The sequence below is a fragment of the Schistocerca americana genome, chromosome 3 (assembly GCF_021461395.2).
Source record: "Schistocerca americana isolate TAMUIC-IGC-003095 chromosome 3, iqSchAmer2.1, whole genome shotgun sequence".
Taxonomy (NCBI): Eukaryota; Metazoa; Arthropoda; class Insecta; order Orthoptera; family Acrididae; genus Schistocerca; species Schistocerca americana.
Genome location: NC_060121.1, coordinates 970,553,791 through 970,576,713, shown reverse-complemented (window position 1 = coordinate 970,576,713; position 22,923 = coordinate 970,553,791). Strand labels below are relative to the sequence as shown.

Below are 22,923 nucleotides of genomic sequence, written 5' to 3'. Positions count from 1 at the left end.
TTGATGCTCCTTCATCAAAACATCAGTTTGTTTTCTTTATACATCACTCTTGTCTGCCGCTCATGGTCTTGCGGTAGCATTCTCGCTTCCCAAGCATGGGGTTCTGGATTTGATTCCCAGTGGGTCAGGGTTTTTCACCTGCCCTGAGGTGACTGGGTGTTGTGTCGTCTTCATCATCATCATCATCATCATCATCATTCATCTCCATTATGGTTGGAGGAAGGCAACGGCAAACTACCCAGACTACCTCCATTAGGATCTTGCCTAGTATGGCGGTGCAGGTCTCCTGCATCTTTCCCTCTACACTTTGTCAAGAAGCATGAGACTTCATTTCCATTTTCCATACATCACTTGGGCGATCCTACATACAGTATTCCTCTTGTTCTTTCACTCATACTGTTTAGAGTTACTGCTCACCATGGATGAGTAGCAAAAGGTGTGCAGCCTTATACCCAGGTTTACTGCCCAAATACATTTTTCTCTGCAAATAATGCTGTGTATAATGAACTTAGTTCCTAACTCAATAGGTGAAGTGTTATCAGTCACATTGGTATGTGTAAAATGATGTATATTGAGGAAATACATGATTTCAAGAAAGCTTAGAAGAATATTTAATCGATGTGTATATCACATCCATGTTTGCACAACACACTGAAGGCTCTCAGCAGAGTGACAAAATCACAAACGTGGCACATGCGCTGTTGTAATGGTACAGAGTATACTCATTTTGCACTTTTATAATAATAGACTTTCATTCAAGATTTTGCTATAACAAAGAACATGAAAAGTGAAACTAGTCTACACCTATAAGTCAAATTAACCATTTTTGCACAATAATGGTTTTGGCAGCAGAGGTAGGTTGTATTGTATTCTAACGTGGCAGGCACAAGTATTTTTTTATAACTCATGCAGTTTACCACTCTGTGCCAACTTTTATAGACGCAGATGGGCTCTCCAACATGCTCTCTGTGGCTACTAAATTTGAGCATCAACCTTATACTAGTAGGTGTTTATTTTGCATTCCGTATGGTGACCAAATAGCATGATAATACTGTAACAAGATGTTTGTGTAGTCTATAATTTTGCATTTCATTTAAACATGTGAATACAACTTAGAGAAACAGCTCAAAAAACAGAGAGTTCTGTTCAATGCAGTAGCCAATGTGAGATTTTGTGCTTTTACAAAGAGATAATGTTGATGCTGTAGGAGCAAATTTCTTTTTAGCAGCTAGCAACATTCATGACTACAAGGAGCCTCCTCCATTACAATTCAAGGGTTGGTTGGAAAAGGCAACATACTACACACCACTCTTTATATAACCTCACTTGCACCAGTACTAAAATACAATATTGTTGGCAGCAGAATAATTTTTATGTGCAGGCTTAAAATTTTGTTAAAGTTCTATCAGGCACGTGTAACCACCCCCCTCACTTATCGACCTTAATGACAGTGAGAAATTAAACCGCGTGTACCTAATGGAAATTTGGGAAAAGCAATCGTCACCGAAGTTAATCTATCGGTAAAGAGGGAGGAATGGGTTACATCTAAATGAAAGGAAAAATGCAAATGAAACTGGTGGAAATTAATTTTGAAAAGGGATAAAGTTAATAAAGAAAGTAAATGTGCGGCCGTTACGTTAACAATTAACTAGCGGTAATTAGATATTTGAGATTTGGAGGAAATCAAGGTCGCCAGTCCTAAGGACAATTACTATAGTAACTGAAAAAGAAAGGTTATTACACATATAATTAACACTAGAAGCGTGGCAACTGAAGGTTGACACGTGTAGTGTGAAAACTGAAAGTTTGTCAGAAGTAATAAATTTCGCTACACTCTGACTTAATTTAGCAAAAGAATTAATAAAACCGGAAAATCGAAAGTTAATTTAGTGTCTGAAGTTAATAGTGAGCTTTCTTTCTGAAGCACATCGAAATCCAGCAAAATACGGTTAGTCTTGGACTACCTCAACAATCATTTCAAAAGCAACTTGACTCTACGCAATTTAGAAACAATAGATTTTACTTTGAACTTGAATTAAATGATTCTGAACTATTAACAATAGTAAAATTTAGTACGTACCAAGCTGAGCTGCAGTCACAGGTAAGCTAAAATATGCTAACAAAACTCGCACTCTAAATTTGTGCTCGTGTAACCTAAATATTGTAGCCAGCTACTGAACTTTGAAATTAAAGCAGTGAAATCTAATTATATTATTTTAATGCTGGCGTTTGAATTTCAACGACACTCGGGTTCATTTCGGAAAAGGAAGGGACCCTGCTTGGCAATGCAATTGGGACAATGAGCAACAAAGGTTCATGCTAAGTTGCTGTAATTTTGCGAGGCAAATAGAACAATTTGAAAAGCTGAGGTCTGCCATACAGTTCTGAAACTTTACGTGCTTTTAGTCTTCCTTGTTGGTTGATTGAAGGTTTGAAGCCGTCGATCGAGGAGGTGGCGACAGTCACTCATTGTCGGCCGTCGCTGTTGCAGAAGCTGGATGTTGGCGCGCCTTCTTCTCGACACTGGCAGCAGGCGAAACGGGCTCTTGATGTGCGCCAGCTAATGCTTCCCGTCCGCGACACCATGTCAGAAACTATCATCGCGAGTCGAGCGCAATTACATGCTGCCAAACCCCGAAAGCGCGGCAACTCGCGGGAGCGTCACACAACACCTGCTCCACTCGCTACTCCCGCCAGACTCTCACTGCCCTGCCCGCGCTTCACGCGGCAGAGTTAACACTACCAAAGATCCTACACACTTTGAGTCTTCACACGACCTATCGACGTAATCGTTCGATAGCAGTTTTCCCTAGGCAAGACCCAGCGTAAAAATACAAATAATATTTACGAAACAAACCAATTATACATCGACATAAATGCATAAATATATATACAAACAGTAAAGCAATTACAATATATAAAGAGACAGAAATGTCATATCTTGAGGTAACAAAACAAGGAAAAAAATAATAGTACAATAGATGGAAATAGGAGGATATGCATTTCCGGCGTTACACGTGCCCCACATTGTCTGAGGATGTTCGTGTAACGTAAACAGACTCAGAAAATGTCCCAAAAAAGAAACAGCGGAAATGCATTTGCTCAAAACATCAACAAAATTTAGCATTCTTCTAATTAACCATAAATCAATTTTTAGACCATAATAATTGAGTGGAGACACTCCTAATCTTATTCCACTCTGTCATCTTGCACAAAATAAAACAGGTTGACAACATATTAAAATTCATTGAAAACATAGAAAATGGTTTAGCTATTCTAAAATTGTCAAAATTCCCAACAGTATCAAGAAATGGAATACTATTTACAAAATTAATCAGAGTACATGGTCATAAAAACAGGTAGATCAAAATACGCAAATTAATAATTAATTACATAGAATACACATTTTTACATAACCCTTTCATAATTAATATTCTCGTCATGGGAGTCCATTAAACGCTAAACAAGAAAATAACACACATCAGATCGAAAAAAACATAAATATTGACAGTAGAATTCTTTCAGCTGTCCAGGAAGAAAAACAATTCCGCCTTCCGTACTCGCAAGTACAAAGAATGCCGACAGCGGCCCAAGAGCCAACAGCGGCACAAGAGCCGACAGCGGCTCGCCTCGCCAGTATTGTTGCGCCCGCGTGTGCGGCACGCTTGATCTCACTCGCCCTTGTGACGGCGTTTCCAGAACGTCCGTTCCACTGAATTCTTTCGGAAAAACTCACTCCCGAGTAATCTCAAGGAGTCCCTTAATACTATCACAGTGGATAACTCAACACTGTCCCTCATCACACGCATGTACTAGCCTGAAACTTAAAACAGCGTCTAAGTACATCGGCAATGACTAGTAAATCTTACAGCTATTTACAAAATCATATTTACATTCCTTAATCTACTGTGACTCAGCTGAAAACTTAAACTAGCAGCTTGGATTTTTCAGTTGATTAGATCATGATTAAATTGATTAAAATTAAATTGATTAATCAAAATTAATTACTTATTAATTACAACTTCTTTAATGACCTTGGTCAGTCAAAAGCATGGCAATCTAGCAAATCGTTAAATCTTACACTCTATTTTACATACTGTATAAATTACCCATTGTGTGGTATTAATCGATCCTAGGTTGGTACAATTTCAAGTCTACAATATTCCGTAAGCATTTGTGTGAGGCATACCAATGACTTTATATGGTCCATTATAAACAAACTTAAATTTAGAGTTTTCATGGTCTATCTCGCTCGATTTCTCATGAGCTTTTACAAGTACTAAGTCTCCGATTGCAAACTTAGCAAAACGCGCTTTAGCGTCATGACGACGTATGCTAGCATCGGCTTTTAGCTTCATTACTTCTCGCAAACGATCTTTTTTCACACCAATACTAATGTCAGTCCGTGGAGGGAATTTGATTATCTCTTCCACTAAACTTTTACTTCTGTCATCCAACAGGATTTCCTCTGGAGAAAATCCCGTCGATTCGTGTCTCAAGGTGTTCATAATTCTCTCAAATACTGCTACATATTTGCCCCATGCCCTATGGTTGTGATGGCAATAGGTACGGGAAAGTCGGCCTCGTCTTTGTTCGTGTGTTACGTTTGACACACCGTCTACAATACTTTCCAATTCACTTTCTACACTATTGTCAATGCCGAGATTCCTCACATTACAGTAGTTCAAATTCATACCTACGTCAATACCATTCGGCCAGTTAACAATGTGTATAGGCTGGTATTGCCTATGCACACCGTCTCCTGCCTCGTCAAAACTAACTACTATCGTTTTATCTAGTGACATACATGTCAAAGTTTTGCTTTCGCAGTTAATCACTGCACGGTACCTTAATAGCCAATCTAACCCGATAATTACTTCCGTAGTTAAGTCTGGCACGACGACAAACTCTTGTTCAAATCGTGCCCCACATATCTCGAAGTTGACAAAAATCTGTTTTGTGACCGGTTTACTGGCCTTCCCAGTAGCACCGATAATTTTCACTCCTGTTACTGGCATAACTACGATGCCAGGTCTGTCTTTCAGTAACTCAAATATTTTCCCAGATACAGCACTCAATTCTGCACCGGTGTCAATCAACACGTTTAGTTGTAGGTCGTGCATATTAACAGACACTACTATCTGTCTACACTTGTCCTCGACTGTTTCTTTATTTTCCCACAGTAAATCCTCGTCTATATCCAGGTCATTCCAGAAAAAACCATCCGGCTTTGATCCTAAATCCGGTTTATCTGGCGGCTTTTTCAGTCTCTGTTCACATACAGTTTTAATTTCAACACGTTTGTCCTGAGGCTTAGTCTCTAGCTTCGCCTCCAATACCGAAACCTTTTCCTGTAACTCGTCAACTAGTGAGTGTTGCTTTGCTATCAATTCACTAATTGTCACCTTCGTTGATTCCTCTTTGGTCAGATCGATCTCATCTGCCAATCTACCTGGAGGAATTTGCCCAGTCGCATCTGAAATTACTTCCTCTGGATCTGCGCAACCCACACTGCTACCGTCTGACCGCATAACGTCAGCTCTAACCTCATACACACTGTAATCTATGTGGTTTTCTACCAATCGTGTCCGGCTATCACTAAAATTTTCGTAATCTTTCTCCTTAATACTCTCGCAATGTTTAAACTGGATGTTCGCGTCGGATGGGTCGGCTACTTCTACCATTACAACTTTCGGTAAAGTCTGCCGGTTAGGGCCAGAACTTTCCGTTACTACTTCAACATTCAACTCCTGCGGGACGAAACACGTCGCATCTTGCTCGTGCTCCCCATTAACATCAACTATTTCTAGTAAAGTCTGCCGGTTAGGGCCAGAACTTTCTATCACTTCACAATCACTATCTTCCTGCGGGACGAGACGCGGCAAATCCTGCCCGCGCTCCCCATAAACACTTCTCCCGTACAGGCCCCTATAATCTCTCAGTTCGTCGTATAAGCGACCGAACTGCCTTAACCAGACCTCATCCCTCTCTGCATCTCCTCGCTCGATGACAGACGTGTTATACGACATCTGATCTTCTCTCAACAATTGCGAATCATTCTTAAACTCAATCTCCAGTTCCGCTGTGGGTATTACAGCTGGCACCTTATAATCGATTTCCGGAACACTACTTAAATTGTTCTCACTGACAGTGAATGTACCTTCTACTGCCGTGTATACGGCTGATCTACTACTTGTGGGCGCACTCCTATCTCTTAACACTGGCACACTCTCCCGCCGTTGATTATTCCACACGGAATTTTCATACCGACGACACCTGGGTTTTCTCCTGCTATTGGGCCGCCAAAATTTCTCCACGCCCGGTCGGCCCCTCACCGGCGCGGCTAATGGTTTCCCTGTCTCGTCCCAGCAGATACGCTCCCCGGATGCTGCTGAGGCGGCTGATCACACCCTCTGGCGTTATTACTATTCTGTGAAGCCCATATCACGTTAGTATGATACTGGTTTCCGTCATTCCTGTTATTATTTGCATTGTACCGATTGTTATTACGGTCCGAACCATTATTGTTATTGCTGCCATGGTTGCGGTATGCATTATTCCCATGGTTATCGTTGTTGTGGTTGCTGTGGTACCCGTTGTTGTTACCACGGCCTCTACCACTGTCGCGATTATTGCGCCAATTGTCCTCGTCCTCCACTCTTTCCAGGAAATCATTTATTGTCCTGTAATTGCTTCCTACGTAGCGTTTTGTATCATCTGGAAGCTTCTTGTAGAGTTTCCAGACTATTTCGGATTCCGAGCGGCGGTCACGCAAATATTCCAACTTGCGGATCCAGCCCTCACAAAACTCCTTCATCGAACCGCGCGAATTCGCATCGAAAGGCCTCGATACGACAAATTCGCGCCAGACACTTTGCTGTTTTCGCTCTGACCAGTATTCAGCCAGAAACAAATTTTTAAATTCGTCAAAAGTCAGGTTCGTAATGTCGAGGTTTAAGCCCCAACGCTTGGCATCACCAGCCAGCACATCAATAACCGCATTAATTTTTCTCTCATTAGTCCATGATCTGGGTAAAACTCTTTCACAATTTTTAATGAAATCCGTCGGGTGTATACCGCCTTTTTTCAAGGGGTCGAACCGCTCCTCTTTCGTCAACAACTCCGAACTATGTGCACAGATTGGCACATAGCTCTGTTTTTCGTCAAGTTTCCTTTCTAATTCCGACACCCTCGTAATCACTTGGCAAGTGGTTGTCGCAAGCGTTTCCACTTCCCTCTTTTTCTCTTCGCAGGTGTTAGCCTGCTTCGTCACTTTGGTATCTACTTCGGATACTAAAGCCTTTAAAGTTTCCACCTTCTGTTGATCCTCTTTTCTCACTAATTGAATTTGTTCCGTCACCTTATTCTCGATGATCGGAGCAACTGCGTCTCCTACACTTTTCTCGATTCTGCTAATTTCGGAATCAAAACGAGTATTTATGCTCGCAATTTCCGCCTGAACGCCTATCATTTCCTGTTTAAGGTTACCGATTTCGGTATTAATCACGACAATATCGTCTTTGATTTTATCAACTTTTGTGTTAACAACTTCAACATTGTTGTTAACAACATTAATAGCTTTGTTCTGATTGTCTAGCATTCGTTCAATTTTTTCAGACTGAGCTACTTGCTTGGCAGCCTGAGCTGCTTGCTCGGCAGCCTGAGCTTCTTGCTTGGCAGCCTGAGCTTTAATTTCTGCCGATTGACTCTTGATTTCGTTAATCAAAACATTCAATAAATCAGTTAAATTCCCGGAAACCACCGGTTTTACTTCCGTAGCGGCTTCCTCTTTCATTGTCCCCCCGTATTCGTCATCAAGGGATTCAGATTTGATTTTCACTTCCGATTCCGAAACATTTTCTAAAGTCTGGAATTCCATTTCTGCTCTTTGTTGCGTTTCGGCGGTCGCATCTTTCATGCTAGCCGCCTGCCCCGGAACAATGGGTACCGCTGTGCGCGTTTCCCACTGTTCGACCGATTGTTCCGTATCCAAGTCTACCAAATTTTGGTAATTGTTGCCTTCACTCATTTTAATAATTTTCAATATAAATGCAAAATCTCAACTCTAATTAGGATTCCTCACACGAATATTCTCGCTGACGTATCGACCATTTCGTAACCAGTACTTTGTTACGAGATTTGCACAATGCAAAATTCGTGTCCAGAACAACCTCAAATTTGAAGATTGTCCTGTCACCAGGTCGCCACGTGTAACCTCCCCCCTCACTTATCGACCATAATGACAGTGAAAAATTAAACCGCGTGTACCTAATGGAAATTTGGGAAAAGCAATCGTCACCGAAGTTAATCTATCGGTAAAGAGGGAGGAATGGGTTACATCTAAATGAAAGGAAAAATGCAAATGAAACTGGTGGAAATTAATTTTGAAAAGGGATAAAGTTAATAAAGAAAGTAAATGTGCGGCCGTTACGTTAACAATTAACTAGCGGTAATTAGATATTTGAGATTTGGAGGAAATCAAGGTCGCCAGTCCTAAGGACAATTACTATAGTAACTGAAAAAGAAAGGTTATTACACATATAATTAACACTAGAAGCGTGGCAACTGAAGGTTGACACGTGTAGTGTGAAAACTGAAAGTTTGTCAGAAGTAATAAATTTCGCTACACTCTGACTTAATTTAGCAAAAGAATTAATAAAACCGGAAAATCGAAAGTTAATTTAGTGTCTGAAGTTAATAGTGAGCTTTCTTTCTGAAGCACATCGAAATCCAGCAAAATACGGTTAGTCTTGGACTACCTCAACAATCATTTCAAAAGCAACTTGACTCTACGCAATTTAGAAACAATAGATTTTACTTTGAACTTGAATTAAATGATTCTGAACTATTAACAATAGTAAAATTTAGTACGTACCAAGCTGAGCTGCAGTCACAGGTAAGCTAAAATATGCTAACAAAACTCGCACTCTAAATTTGTGCTCGTGTAACCTAAATATTGTAGCCAGCTACTGAACTTTGAAATTAAAGCAGTGAAATCTAATTATATTATTTTAATGCTGGCGTTTGAATTTCAACGACACTCGGGTTCATTTCGGAAAAGGAAGGGACCCTGCTTGGCAATGCAATTGGGACAATGAGCAACAAAGGTTCATGCTAAGTTGCTGTAATTTTGCGAGGCAAATAGAACAATTTGAAAAGCTGAGGTCTGCCATACAGTTCTGAAACTTTACGTGCTTTTAGTCTTCCTTGTTGGTTGATTGAAGGTTTGAAGCCGTCGATCGAGGAGGTGGCGACAGTCACTCATTGTCGGCCGTCGCTGTTGCAGAAGCTGGATGTTGGCGCGCCTTCTTCTCGACACTGGCAGCAGGCGAAACGGGCTCTTGATGTGCGCCAGCTAATGCTTCCCGTCCGCGACACCATGTCAGAAACTATCATCGCGAGTCGAGCGCAATTACATGCTGCCAAACCCCGAAAGCGCGGCAACTCGCGGGAGCGTCACACAACACCTGCTCCACTCGCTACTCCCGCCAGACTCTCACTGCCCTGCCCGCGCTTCACGCGGCAGAGTTAACACTACCAAAGATCCTACACACTTTGAGTCTTCACACGACCTATCGACGTAATCGTTCGATAGCAGTTTTCCCTAGGCAAGACCCAGCGTAAAAATACAAATAATATTTACGAAACAAACCAATTATACATCGACATAAATGCATAAATATATATACAAACAGTAAAGCAATTACAATATATAAAGAGACAGAAATGTCATATCTTGAGGTAACAAAACAAGGAAAAAAATAATAGTACAATAGATGGAAATAGGAGGATATGCATTTCCGGCGTTACACACGTATGGACTGATGTGCCAATTGGTATGTCAACAAGGAGTACCACCAGTGCAGCTGACTACAGAATGGGGCAGACAGAAACGCAAGTGCTACTGTGCTGCTTAACAAGACACCTTGAGACAACACTATGTAACTTCTCTGCCGAAATGCCACTACAAAATCAAATGTAAACAGAAAAGACCCAAGCTTGGTGACCGAGAATTATTACTGAATGACCACAATTAGGCAAGGAGTACTGACAGGACCAGCAAATGAGCTGATACACTCAGAGCCATGATGTCTTAGGCGCGGACTTAGTCCTTTAAATAGAGAGACTTTTGGAGCTCCAGAACACGTTCAGTTGTGCTGCCCTTCTGTCAGTATTGCAAGAATGAGAGAGAATGGCAGTCTATTGAGTTTCAGTGAAGCCACAAGAAATTGATTGATGATGGCCAACGTGCTACTTGGTTGCCGACTTCAACACTGAGACCCAGCCAACCTGATGTGTACCACAGTTGTGGTCTGTCATTGTTGCCTACTGGGACATAACAGTTGAGAAGACTGATAAGTGGCCAGCCATCTACTGGGTCATCATGGATGATATAAAAGCTGCCATCTTCGCACCAACTAGGTGAGGTGCATCCACACAGACTTCTGGCTGACTCATGATCATCTGCTGCAATCTTTATCTACTCATTATGGTTTACCGGGGCCTAGTTTTCATGACAACTCACACGCTGGACCACAATTGGCAGTCTCCATCTGAGTGGATGACCACCTGCCTTTGAGAGTGGAGAGGTGGGAGCCATACTAGGTGACTGTTGAATGTCTGGGTGGGCAGCACCTTCCTAACCCCACCACTGATGTAAGCGCAGCATGTGCTCGTGGCACTGACCTGCGACATCAATGTCACAGCTCACTGACAAGGTGTGAGCACTCCTTCGAGGCACATGTGCTTGCGCCCAGCTGCTGACTGCAACTTGGAAGACACTCACACGTTTGTACACACTGCACAATAAATAAATGTTATTATAGATAACACTGTATCACTGATGTCTCCAGGCATCCACTGGACCAATCATCCTCACTTTAAGCATGACCTCCTGATCACAATGCGAACCCAGTGCATGGGCTGTCACATTACTGTCAGAACTGAATGTTACCTCAAGACTTTCGTGGCAGTGAGGCTGTATCTACAGTGCCATCCAGCAGTACCAGCACAATGTGTTGTAGTGAGTGAACTTTATCTTCACTGAAAGTCTTTTCAGTGTATATGTGTACCTGTTTTGAGCCATCTCAAGTTGGAGAGACATCAGTAACACTCTGAGGGTGACATTTTTTAAACCAGAAGGGCCTGTGTATTTGTCACTGTTTAGGGGCCATGTTAAGGAAAAATATTTAATGCCAGTTTTGTGTAACTTTTGTAACCTATATGGACATGAGTTGGCATGTACTGAGGCTGTGTTGCTCATTTGTAGTAGTTGTAGGCAATCTGGGCATGTGACACATGATTGGTCTGAGTCTCATTGGACAATAATACACCGGAAAGATTAGTGTGTAATTATTGTCTTTTATGTGTTGAACGTTCACTTTTTCTATTTTTATTTGTTGTTGTTGTTGTAAAAGGCAGTAGTAAATAATGCAAAATGCAAGACACATGTTCTGCAACTGTGGGTATCGTATTTATTTTTTTTGTGAGCTAGGCTCATTGCTCATTGTATGAGGTATTGGTATTCGTGAGTAGCCATCTTGTCAGAACTTTAAGTTGTAATAAGTGTATGGTGTTAATGTATTTAAGTGTTTACATGGTCATTTTAGGTTTTTTATTTTGATGGGTATTGTATGATTGTTTATGGATCAACCATGTTGTTTTTAATTCCACAGGGTGCTGCCCTGGTGGAAACATTGAGAATTTTATCGGTTGTGGTAATTTGTTTACAGGAGAGCAATGCAGAGCAGCTCACAAGCACTACGGTTATGCTTAAATCCTTAACAAAATAAAGGCCTTACGTGTAAACTGTGTAGCTGTAGAGGAGGAAAAAAGGCTCAAAGAAGCAAGGGAGAAGGAAATAGCTTATCATAAGACTCTGGAGTTTGCAGAGGAGTCACAGAGGAGTTGTGGGGACTGGTTGGTTGAATATGGGCCTCAGAATGTAAGGGACAGGATTATTATAGAGAGGATGGAAAGAATCGATAGAGAGAAAGTAGAGAGTCCTTAGCAGGAGGAATTACAGTTGAAAAGTGCTCGCACGAGATGAGACAATGCGAACAATTGTGAGGAATCGAAAATTATGGAAGTTTATGTGCAATACAAAGTACTAGCATTGTGGAAATGACAGAGGCCAATGTAAAGGTATCAGCTCCAATATCTTGTGAAAATGCGGAGTCTGGAGTATCTGAAGTGCCAAATGAAGTAAGTGTTAGCTGTGTGGAAGTAAGTGTGCCAGTAGTGACATGTGTAATACTGACCTAAGTGCAGTAGTATTTATGCCATTGGGTGGTAATGGTTGTTGTTTTGAGGCCTTGGAGCCTGGGCCAGATGCACAGGAAAGTACAAGTGCCACTTATTTTTGCATCATGCAGACTGGAACTGCAAACTGTGATTATAAGGTGATGATGTTAGTTGTCTTTCAAATTTTGTGGATAACAAGTACAGACACATTTATTTCTGAAGGATGCTGATTCATTGCCCCTTAGGGTGGTACCAACTTCTCCAAAGGGTGGAGTTAGGAAAAAAAGAAAGAGAAAAACACTTGCTAGGCTAGATGAAGGAGAAACAGGAATTAAAATAGCTGGAATAAATGTAAACAACCTCAGGTTCACAGATGATATGATCCTGTTGGCAGAAAGTGAAGAAGAACTGAGAACACTCTTGCTGAAGATGAAAGACGAAAGTGAAAAGGCCGGTCTTAGGCTGAATGTGAAGAAAACGAAAATTATGGCAACTACACCTACCAATTCATGGGATATAGCAGGAGAAACCATGGAGGTAGTGACCACATTCAGTTATCTCGGTTCCCAGATCTCTGCTGATGGCGACTGCAGCCATGAAATCCAGAGATGCCTGTTGCTCAGTAGACAGGCGATGTCAAACCTTGACAAGGTTATAAGGTCCAGAGACATAACACTAGCAACAAAGATCCGTATTGTGAGGGCTATGGTCTTTCCAGTTGTGATGTATGGATGTGAGACCTGGACCATTAGAAAGGCTGAATGGCGAAGAATTGACTCTTTCGAATTGTGGTGTTGGAGGAAACTTCTTAGAGTTGCATGGACTGCAAAGAGAACCAACAGATCAATATTGGAGCAAATAAAACCAGATTTCTCCCTGGAAGGTCTAATGTTAAAACAAAAGGTGACCTACTTTGGACACACAATGCGAAGGCATGCCTCGCTGGGAAAAACATTAATGCTGGGGAAGATTGAAGGAACTAGAAGAAGAGGACGTCAGAGGATGAGATGGATCGATGGCATCACAGAAGCAATGTGTTCCAACCTGGAAGGTCTATGGGAGAAAGTGCAAGACAGGAAAAAGTTGTGTGATATGGTTCATGGGGTCACAAAGAGTCGGAAATGACTAAACGAATAGAGAGAGAGAGAGAGAGAGAGAGAGAGAGAGAGAGAGAGAGAGAGAGCTAAAGATCAAGCCAACAAGACTGCAGCCTTTCAGGAACATGTGCCTGAGATCAGTCTAAATTTGACGATACTTGCAAGCCTATAGAAAGTGTGGGTAAGAGCAAAAGACATATAATTGTTTCTTGAAAGCACAGTCAAAATCAGGGAGACTATGTTGTGTCCGAAGGAGAAAGGTTCAAGCAAGGCAACATTGCGTGGGTCTATTATCGTGAAAGCAGAACCATCTAAACTGTGTACAGCATCATTAGGAGACAGCTCAAACAGTAAAGTGCTGAAGAGCACAAGGAAGTTGGTTTTGAAAAGGAAAGATATAAAGAAGAATGGCATTGCAAGGCATAGTCAGTCTGTAACTGACTGTAAAATAAGTGTGGTATCTGGAGCTATTGACCACTATGTTGTACACAGTAGTATCACAAGTAGTTGTTTAAACATACTTTTAGGGATGCATGTTTTGAGAAAATATAAGGAAAGCTTTTGTGTCAAAGACAAAGTACCAGATGATATACTGAAACAGATGGTTAAAAGACTACCTAATAGATTGTAAGAGTAGTATAACTTGTAAAGACAAAAATGAGGATTAACTTGTGAAGACAAAAATGAGGATTATGATATAGAATTGGGAAACAATCTATGTAAGTCAGTTCCTATGAATAACAAAGTTTTGCACCATGTACAATTATGTAACTAGATTTACGAGATTAGTGTAGAGAATGAGCAGAGGCAAAATTCAGGATGTTTTTTAACAGGGGAGGAGTGTTGTGTGGTGGAATAATTTTATTGTGCAGGATTGGAATATTGTTAAAGTTCTACCAGGCAAGCTCAGAGCAAAAACAATTATTAGGTCAACAAGGCATACTGCCAGTGCAAAAGACCATAGAATGGGGAAGACAAAAAAATGCAAGCTCTGCTTTGCTACTTGACGAGGCAGTGTGCAAGCTGCTGTCTTTGAACTGACCAGGCAGGCTGCATCCATGAAGCCTGCTAGCCAACTCGTGCGCATCTGCTGCATTCTCGGTCAATTTGTGATGATATAATGGGGCCTGATCTTTGTGACAACCGACATACTGGACCACAGTTGGCAGTCTCCACCAGAGTGCTCATCAGGCTGTATTTGAGAGCACTGATGTGGGAGCTGTAATAGGTCACTGCAGAACGTCTGGGCCGGCAGCACCTTCCTCTCCCCACTACCGACGCCAGCACAGTGTGCAGCCGTTGTTCTCACCTGCTGTGGGGATGTCACGACTCACTGATGAGGTGACAGTTGTCCTTTGCTGCAAGTGCATTTGCATCCAGCCACTGGCTGCAGCTCTGAAGACTCTCATACCTCTGTACACTTCACATGAGAAACAAATGTTATTACAGATACCACTTTATCACTGACACCATCTTGCATGCACTGGACCACTCACCCTCACTTTATGCTCAGCCTCCTGATCACAATGTGACCCCAGCACACAAATCACAGCAATATACTTTATTTTGGTAGTGAGCATCAGTTGTTCACTGGCTAACACAAAAATCTTTGAGTAAACTACACTTGCTTGATGTACGTACTCATCACCAACAGTGTTCTTTCGGAAACCACTGGCAATGTGAACATTGTTGCATGACTTAGACAATGGAGTGTATATAATGATCATATTGAAACATTTGTCTACAACAGTGGTAATTAGTACCCACAATGAGATTTTCACTCTATAGTGGAGTGTGCACTGATATGAAACTTCCTGGCAGTTTAAAAATGTGTGTCAGCCTGAGACTCAAGCTCAGTACCTTTCCCTTTCTCGGGCAAGTGCTTTACCATTTGGAAGGTAGAGACGAGATACCGGTGGAAGTAAAGCTGTGAGGAGCTGTGCACGGGTAGCTTAGTCAGTAGAGCACCTGCCCGTGATAGGCAAAGGCCTGAGTTTGAGTCTCGGTCTGGCGCACAGTTTTTATCTTCCAAGAAGTTTCAGATCTATTTATTACCTTTCATTACTTCACAAGATATGCACTGCCTGAACACATGTTTTGTGAGTGTTATACACTTTTAAATAGATAATTACAGAATCAATGTTCACACTGGAATCAGTACTCTAGCTCCCACCTCCCACTACCGATTATGATGAAACAAATTGCACATATGTTCTTCATTTTAATAAATTTGTAATGCCTTCATGAGCTTTTGCAACTATATATCATGTTATTCTAAGATTTTTTTTTATATCAGGAGTGGACACAAACAAGCTTGTCTGGAAAGTGCCACAACCCTGTGTGTATGAAATGATTATGGATGCTAACTTGACTCCGGACCTCGTATACACTAAGCCATTACCACCACATGTCATTCAAGCTTCGTGGAGCCCAGCTGGTATGCTCAGACATCAAAGGTCAGTAATTTCTGCAGATTTTTGTCTGATGTAAATACTCATTAATGTTAAAGCAGTATGTTTTTAAAATATTTTGTCCTTGTCACTGACAAGAAACTATGTGAATAATTTAAATAGTCATTATCACAAAACCTCATCACTGTTGTAGTTATTTCATTTGTGTAATTGTAGCTAGAGGATTGAGAAAGTGGCTGAACACTGTGGAAGCCATTATAATTAGTCGGTAGCTCATATGAACTGGCACAGACTATTTCACCAAATCCTTTACAATGGAGCTCAATAATGGCAGAAGTCTTTGTGGCGTCACTTGAAACCAATATAAGGACCTTGTCGAGAGACCTTGAAAAATGCAGATAGATGGAATGTCTATCAGAAGATAAAAAGCTCCCTAGCATTTGACTAACTCTTTTGGAGTTGATCTGTTTGAATAACGTGGTAAAAGATAGGAAGTGTTAGCGTGATCAAAGTGGAAAGTACAACAAATCCATCTGTGTCCCCCACATGCAAATAGGTTTATGCGAGGGTTGTTCTCCAAAACCACCAATGGCATTCACATAACCAAATTCCATAAGAAACTGCAGAAAAATGGACACCTCAGAAATGAGGGACAGTTGACTACAATACTAGCCACAAAAGTAGAAAGCAAACAGATGTCATTGGCACTAGTTTTACAGAGTATTTGTCTGGTTACATGTGTACAATGTATGGGTCAGCTTGGTCAATCTCTCTGAAAATTCTTGGCAGTCTTTCTTATTATTTATTTATCAGCTTGTTTGGGACAATGTGAGCCAAAACACTTGACCATGGTATGAGAGCATACATAGTTTAAGGAATGGTAATTAGAAAGTTTATAAACAAAGGAAACCAAATAATTAATAAAACATGGAATAAATTTGTCAGAGAGTATATAAATAAATTACACATTACAAAATAGTTCTCAACCATGCAAGGAACTCCTGTCCAGAAAAGAAGGAGTGAGCAACAAGGAAACCTTTCAGCATTGAACTGAAGACTTGGAGTTTACCATCCTTTTTTTTCAGTACTGCTGGTACATCTGCTCATTCACAGTAAAGTGATTAATATATTTGTATAGTATTCTCCTAATTTTAAAGTCAAATACTTTGCAAGTTTTATATTGTAACTTAATTAAATTTACATTTGTAAACTTCACAGCTATTAGACTAAGACATGTAAATATTTATTTTACAAATAGTGAACAACTGAAAAACACTAACAAAATTTGTATTCTCTCTCATAATGAAATTGAGTATTACATACATATTATTGTAATGTGTGCAAAAAGATAGTAAAATTGACAAGATTATATGCACAATGAGGCAAACTTTCTGAAATGAAATTTTCTCTCTGCATCAAAGAAGATCCACATCTTACATTTTTCGGCATTGAAGGGACCCTAAATATTGGATCAACAGCAGCACAGACCATCGTTCATAGTCACTTAGGCCTTACTAAGAGATGTGCCCGTTGTGTGCCATATTCTCTGACAAAGCCAAAAGGAGGCGAGAATGGACTGGTGTTGTTTCATGCTCGAAAAATTCAATGGAGGGAAGTCCCAAGACACCTACAATATCGTCACAGGTGATGAAACGTGGTTCTACCATTATGACCCTGAAACAAAGAGACAGTCTTCCGTGTGGTGCTTTCCAGGGGAGGAACCACCCACAAAAGTTCGACGAAGTCGGAGCTCTGGAAAAAAGATGGTGGCAACTTTTTTCACAAAGATCGTGTATCTCACCTCTGTGACCTTGGACACACATCATGCAGTCAATGCTGAATGGTACGTGAATGATTGTCTTCCAAAAGTCATCGCCACATGGAAGTCACAGCATCCAAAGTCCAAGAGTGGGCACCTTCTGCTGCATCACGACAATGCATCTGCGCACAGGGCTGCCAGAACGATGGACTTTCTGGAGAAGGAAAAAGTGCGAGTGTTACCCCATCCCCCCTATTCACCTGACCTGGCCTGGCCCCCTGTGACTTCTTTCTGCTCCTTAAAACTAACGAAAAAATTCGAGGGGAGTGGTTTTCATCAGATGAAGAGGCCATTGCAGTGTACGAGAGTGCACTAAGTGACATCCCAAAAGAAGCTTGAGCTAACACATTTTCTAAGTGGTTTCAGAGAATGGAAAAATGTATACATGCTAATGGAGAGTATTTTGAAAAGTTGTAAACGTTTTTTTGCAAATAATTTTTTTTTCACACATTATGCTAAAAACTTTCGGCATAGCCCTGTAACTGGACATGTAAAAAATGTAGTCACCAAGCGGTGGCAGAAAACACACCTAAAAGAAGGTTGTAATTAGGCAAGCTTTCAGAGCCAGTGGCTCCTTCTTCAGGCAGAAGGGTTGAAGGGGAAGGAAGAGGGGTGAAGGAAAAGGACTGGAGGGGTCTAGGAAAAGGGGTAGATTTCGGGAAAGTCACCAGAACTGCAAGTCAGGGGAGACCTACTGCATGGGATGAGAAGGAAAAGCTGATTGTTGGGAACTGCACCGGATGAGATCCCCCATGTACATGGTCTGCCTGCTGCTGAACATTTCCTCAATCAGTGCCCACGTTATTTGAGACCTGTGACATCCTTCTCATTCATCTTAATCAACTTTACACTTACCAACAACTACTTAACCTTTGAAAATAGTTCAAATGGCTCTGAGCACTATGGGACTTAACTTCTGAGGTCATCAGGCCCCTAGAACTTAGAACTACTTAAACCTGACTAAACTCAGGACATCACACACATCCATGCCCGAGGCAAGATTCGAACCTGCGACCGTAGCAGTCGTGCAGTTCCAGACTGTAGCACCTAGAACTGCTCGACCACCACGGCCGGCAACCTTTGAGGGGCAGACATACAAACAGGTCAGGGGTTCGGCCATGGGAACCGGGATGGCTTCTTCCTACACCAAACTTTTCATGAGTTACTTGGAGACGGCTTTCCTGGAATTCGTAAGTCTTCAGAACTTGGTCTGGTTTAGATACATCAATGACATCTTTACCGTATGGACTCACAGTGAGACTGACCTGTCAAAATTCCTGGAATCTCTGAATACCTTCTGCCAGTTAAATTTCACATGATCCTATTCTGAATCCTGTGCCACTTTCCTTGATGTCGATCTCGTCCTCACCGAAGGCCGGCCACACTCTTCTGTCCACATTAAGCCTGCTAACAAACAACAGCTCTTACATTCTGACAGTTGCCATCCTTTCCATGTTAAATGTTCCCTCCCATACAGCCTTGGCATTTGAGGCAAACATATTTGTTCAGATGCAGACTCTTTACAGCAATACACCACCATTCTCACCCCAGCCTTCACTGGACATAATTACCCCACCAGCCTAATTGAAAAGTAGATATTCAGGGCCTTCATATGCAATCCTGGTACTACTGATCCCTCCAAAAAACAACTTCAGAGCACACCGCTGGTCACTCATTATTATCCTAGTCTGGAATGTATTAATCTGCTACTTCGACTAGGCCATGACTTCCTAAAAACACGCCATGAAATGAGATACATTCTGTCTGAGATTTTGCCCACCACTCCTAGAATAGCTTTTCATTACCCTCCCAGTCTCCACAATATTCTTATCAGACACTATGTTCCTCCTGCAACCATCTGCCTACCCTGTGGCTCCTACCCCTGCGACCATTCCCACTGCAAGACTTGCCCTATGCACCCTCCAACCACCACCTATACCAGCCCTGTAAATCGCAAAACATGTACTATCAAAGAGAGAGTTACCTATGAAATGACACATGTTATATACCAGCTGTTATGTAAACTATGTTGGCCTTTTACATCAGCATGACTACCACCAAATTATCAGTTAAGATGAATGGGCATAGGCAGTGGGTGTATAATGTCAATACATAATATTCTGTTGCAGAGTATGCTCTACAACATGACAATCTTGACCTTGGGTGCGTGTTTCACCACATGCACCATCTGGGTTCTTCCCCCAGACACCAATTTCTCAGAACTGCTCAGGTGGGAAATAGCGCTACAACATGTCCTTGGTTCTCACCACCCATCTGGCCTTAATGTACGTTAATTTCTTCCATCTAAGCATTTCTTCACTGTAACTATTCCTTTCTTCACTACGTTTTACATTACACACAATGCAATTAGCTTTTCACTTTTCACTCTTATTAACTCAACATGATGTTTTAGCAATAATCCTTGTTTTGCATATTATCCTGTCTTTCAACTTGAAGCTCTCAATCTTGTCCAATGCAGTCCTCAACAATCAGTCTTTTCTTCTCATCCTGCCTGGTAAGTCTCCTCTAACCTGCGATCCTGGGTGACTTTACCAAAATCTACCACTTTTCCTAGAACTCTCCAGTCATTTTTCTGCACCACTCTTTCTTCCCCTACAACACTTCTGCCTGAAGAAGTAGTCACTGGTTCCAAAAGCTTGCCTAATTTTAACCTTCTTTTAAGTGTGTGTTCTGCCACCACTTGATGAGTAGGTTTTTTATTTATACAGTTACAGTATATTGTCAAAAATTTCTTATTAAATAAAACAGTAAACTAGAGAAAAACTGCAAATATCATAATTTTCATTTATATATGTTTTCCCCCCCTCTCCCTGGGTATGCCCATGATTAGCAGTACAATGATTGTAAAAGATATACAAATGAAAATTATTTTGCCGTAACTAATTACACAGCATTTCACAATGACATAATACAAGACAATCAAAAATGATAAATAATCAGACACAAAAAGAAAAATTATAGTAAACAAAAATAATCTAATATCCATTACTACTTATATTAAACATTTTATGAGTGACCTTGCAGCATATCTATGGCCCCAGAAAATTTGTTTTAGAAGAGTAATGTTTCACAAAATTTACAGCCTTTTCATGAAGGTAAGAAAACAGTCAAAATTTTTAGTATTTCATTAGGTGCTACAATTCCCTATACATTTTATATTTCAGAAACAGTTTTTTAATATCTTATCCACTTGTTTATTGTACCTCATTACCTTTTTGTGAAAACTGCCTTTATATAGTCAGACTTGTTTCAGCACTCTAGTGGTACAAAATGATGGTGTGCATACGTCATAACATTACAAATATTTTCCACAAATTACTGTTGTACTATTCTTGTCATCCCTATTACCCCAACACGTGCTTTTTATTTCCAGAAATATCAGTTGTAATTAGAATTTTTCTCATGGCTGTCAGATCCACAGTAAGTATATTATTAGCTTTTAACATATTTCCTCTCACAAGCATATGCTCTTTGTACATGACACACCACAATCCAGAGTAAAGTTCCCTAGTGCAGATAATCTTCATCATAATCGTCATCAACAAAATCACCACCATCAGCATTAAAAACTAGATTGTTATAATCTCAACATAAAAAAACACCTTCATTATCATGTTCCCTCTCATATCAACATTTCGTGAAGACATAATAACATCTTCAACTTTTGTGGTCCTGTCCTCCTCAGTTGCGCGTAATACTACAGTATATTGATAAGTTTCACTTATGGACCGTCTGACAGCAACTGAATAAAACACAATTTTACTGCCATACGCGTTTCGCCTTTATTTTCTGCAAGGCATCATCAGTGGCGGGTTGCGTAGACAGTTTCTAACATATTACGCTCCTGTTGCATTTTTGGTGTTGTTCTTCTTCCTATGAGCGCCAATTTGCTGTTTTTTCCACATTCCACAGCACTATGCACTGAACGCTTGTTTTAATGCTTGTTTTAATGCATTAAAACAAGCATTCAGTGCATAGTGCTGTGGAATGTGGAAAAAACAGCAAATTGGCGCTCATAGGAAGAAGAACAACACCAAAAATGCAACAGGAGCGTAATATGTTAGAAACTGTCTACGCAACCCGCCACTGATGATGCCTTGCAGAAAATAAGGGCGAAACGCGTATGGCACTAAAATTGTGTTTTATTCAGTTGCTGTCAGACGGTCCATAAGTGAAACTTATCAATATACTGTAGTACATAATAACATAATTCTCAACTTATCACCTCCACACTGCAAATATGAACATAATGCATCTTTAGTGAACCTATGATCAGTTACAGTGCATGTTCAAAGTTTCTCAAAGCATTACAATGTTTGACACAGTTTACTCATCAACATTACTTTCACTGTCACTTATGGCCAATTTCGAAACTTGTGATCCGAAAAACATTCTCAGCACTCAGTAACATTCATTACATAATGTGTTTGGGACAATACACAAAAATATTGTTAATATACATGAACTTTGATCTTAAAAGCCTTTTCTTATCACAACAAAAATAATCCATTTTTGCCAATATAATGTAATTGGCTGGATAAAAAAAAACTACTCATCAAGCAGCAGCAGGAGAATACACATACAAAGAAAGGTTTTACATATGCAACTCGTACGGGACTTGGTAGATTAATCTGCCACGAGTAATGAGTATGATGGGCAAACATCTATTAGGCGCACTACGAATGTAGTGTTGTGGACATGTTGGGAATGTGGATCTCACGGGGAGCGTGCAAGGGATAAGTCCCTGCAGACGCACTATCCTCTGTGCCCGCGGTGGCTCAGATGGATGGAGCGCCTGCCATGCAAGCAGGAGATCCCGGGTTCGAGTCCCGGTCGGGGCACACATTTTCAACATGTCCCCAATGAAGTGTATCAATGCCTGCTTGCAGCTAGGGTGTCTATTCAATTATCATTTCATTTCTAGCAAAGCTGCATGGTCATCCACGGTAACTGTTCTTTCGGGAACAGATACTACCGTCATATATATAGTTAAAAATATGGGTTCCCGGCCTTTGACCTTCTTGTGCGATCGCACATGCTATGCCCGAACTTGTACAGGACTTGGTAGATTAATCTGCCACGAGTAATGAGTATGATGGGCAAACATCTATTAGGCGCACTACGAATGTAGTGTTGTGGACATGTTGGGAATGTGGATCTCACGGGGAGCGTGCAAGGGATAAGTCCCTGCAGACGCACTATCCTTTGTGCCCGCGGTGGCTCAGATGGATGGAGCGTCTGCCATGTAAGCAGGAGATCCCGGGTTCGAGTCCCGGTCGGGGCACACATTTTCAACATGTCCCCAATGAAGTGTATCAACGCCTGCTTGCAG

At 41.0% G+C, this 22,923-nt stretch overlaps 1 protein-coding gene and 2 non-coding genes across 5 annotated transcripts in view; all 3 read left to right on the top strand.

Annotated features, from left to right (window-relative positions):
• LOC124605116 (T-cell immunomodulatory protein) overlaps nucleotides 1–22,923 on the top strand; it is a 450,797-nt gene that overhangs the window by 312,089 nt on the left and 115,785 nt on the right. For all 3 annotated transcript variants that reach the window (XM_047136574.1, XM_047136576.1, XM_047136575.1), the window contains one exon: nucleotides 15,637–15,796. In XM_047136574.1, coding sequence (XP_046992530.1) covers nucleotides 15,637–15,796 — 160 coding nt within the window. The remainder of the gene's footprint in view (nucleotides 1–15,636; nucleotides 15,797–22,923) is intronic.
• On the top strand, nucleotides 22,358–22,432 carry Trnaa-ugc. The gene has a single exon. It is a non-coding gene; the product is annotated as a tRNA-Ala (tRNA).
• On the top strand, nucleotides 22,801–22,875 carry Trnat-ugu. The gene has a single exon. It is a non-coding gene; the product is annotated as a tRNA-Thr (tRNA).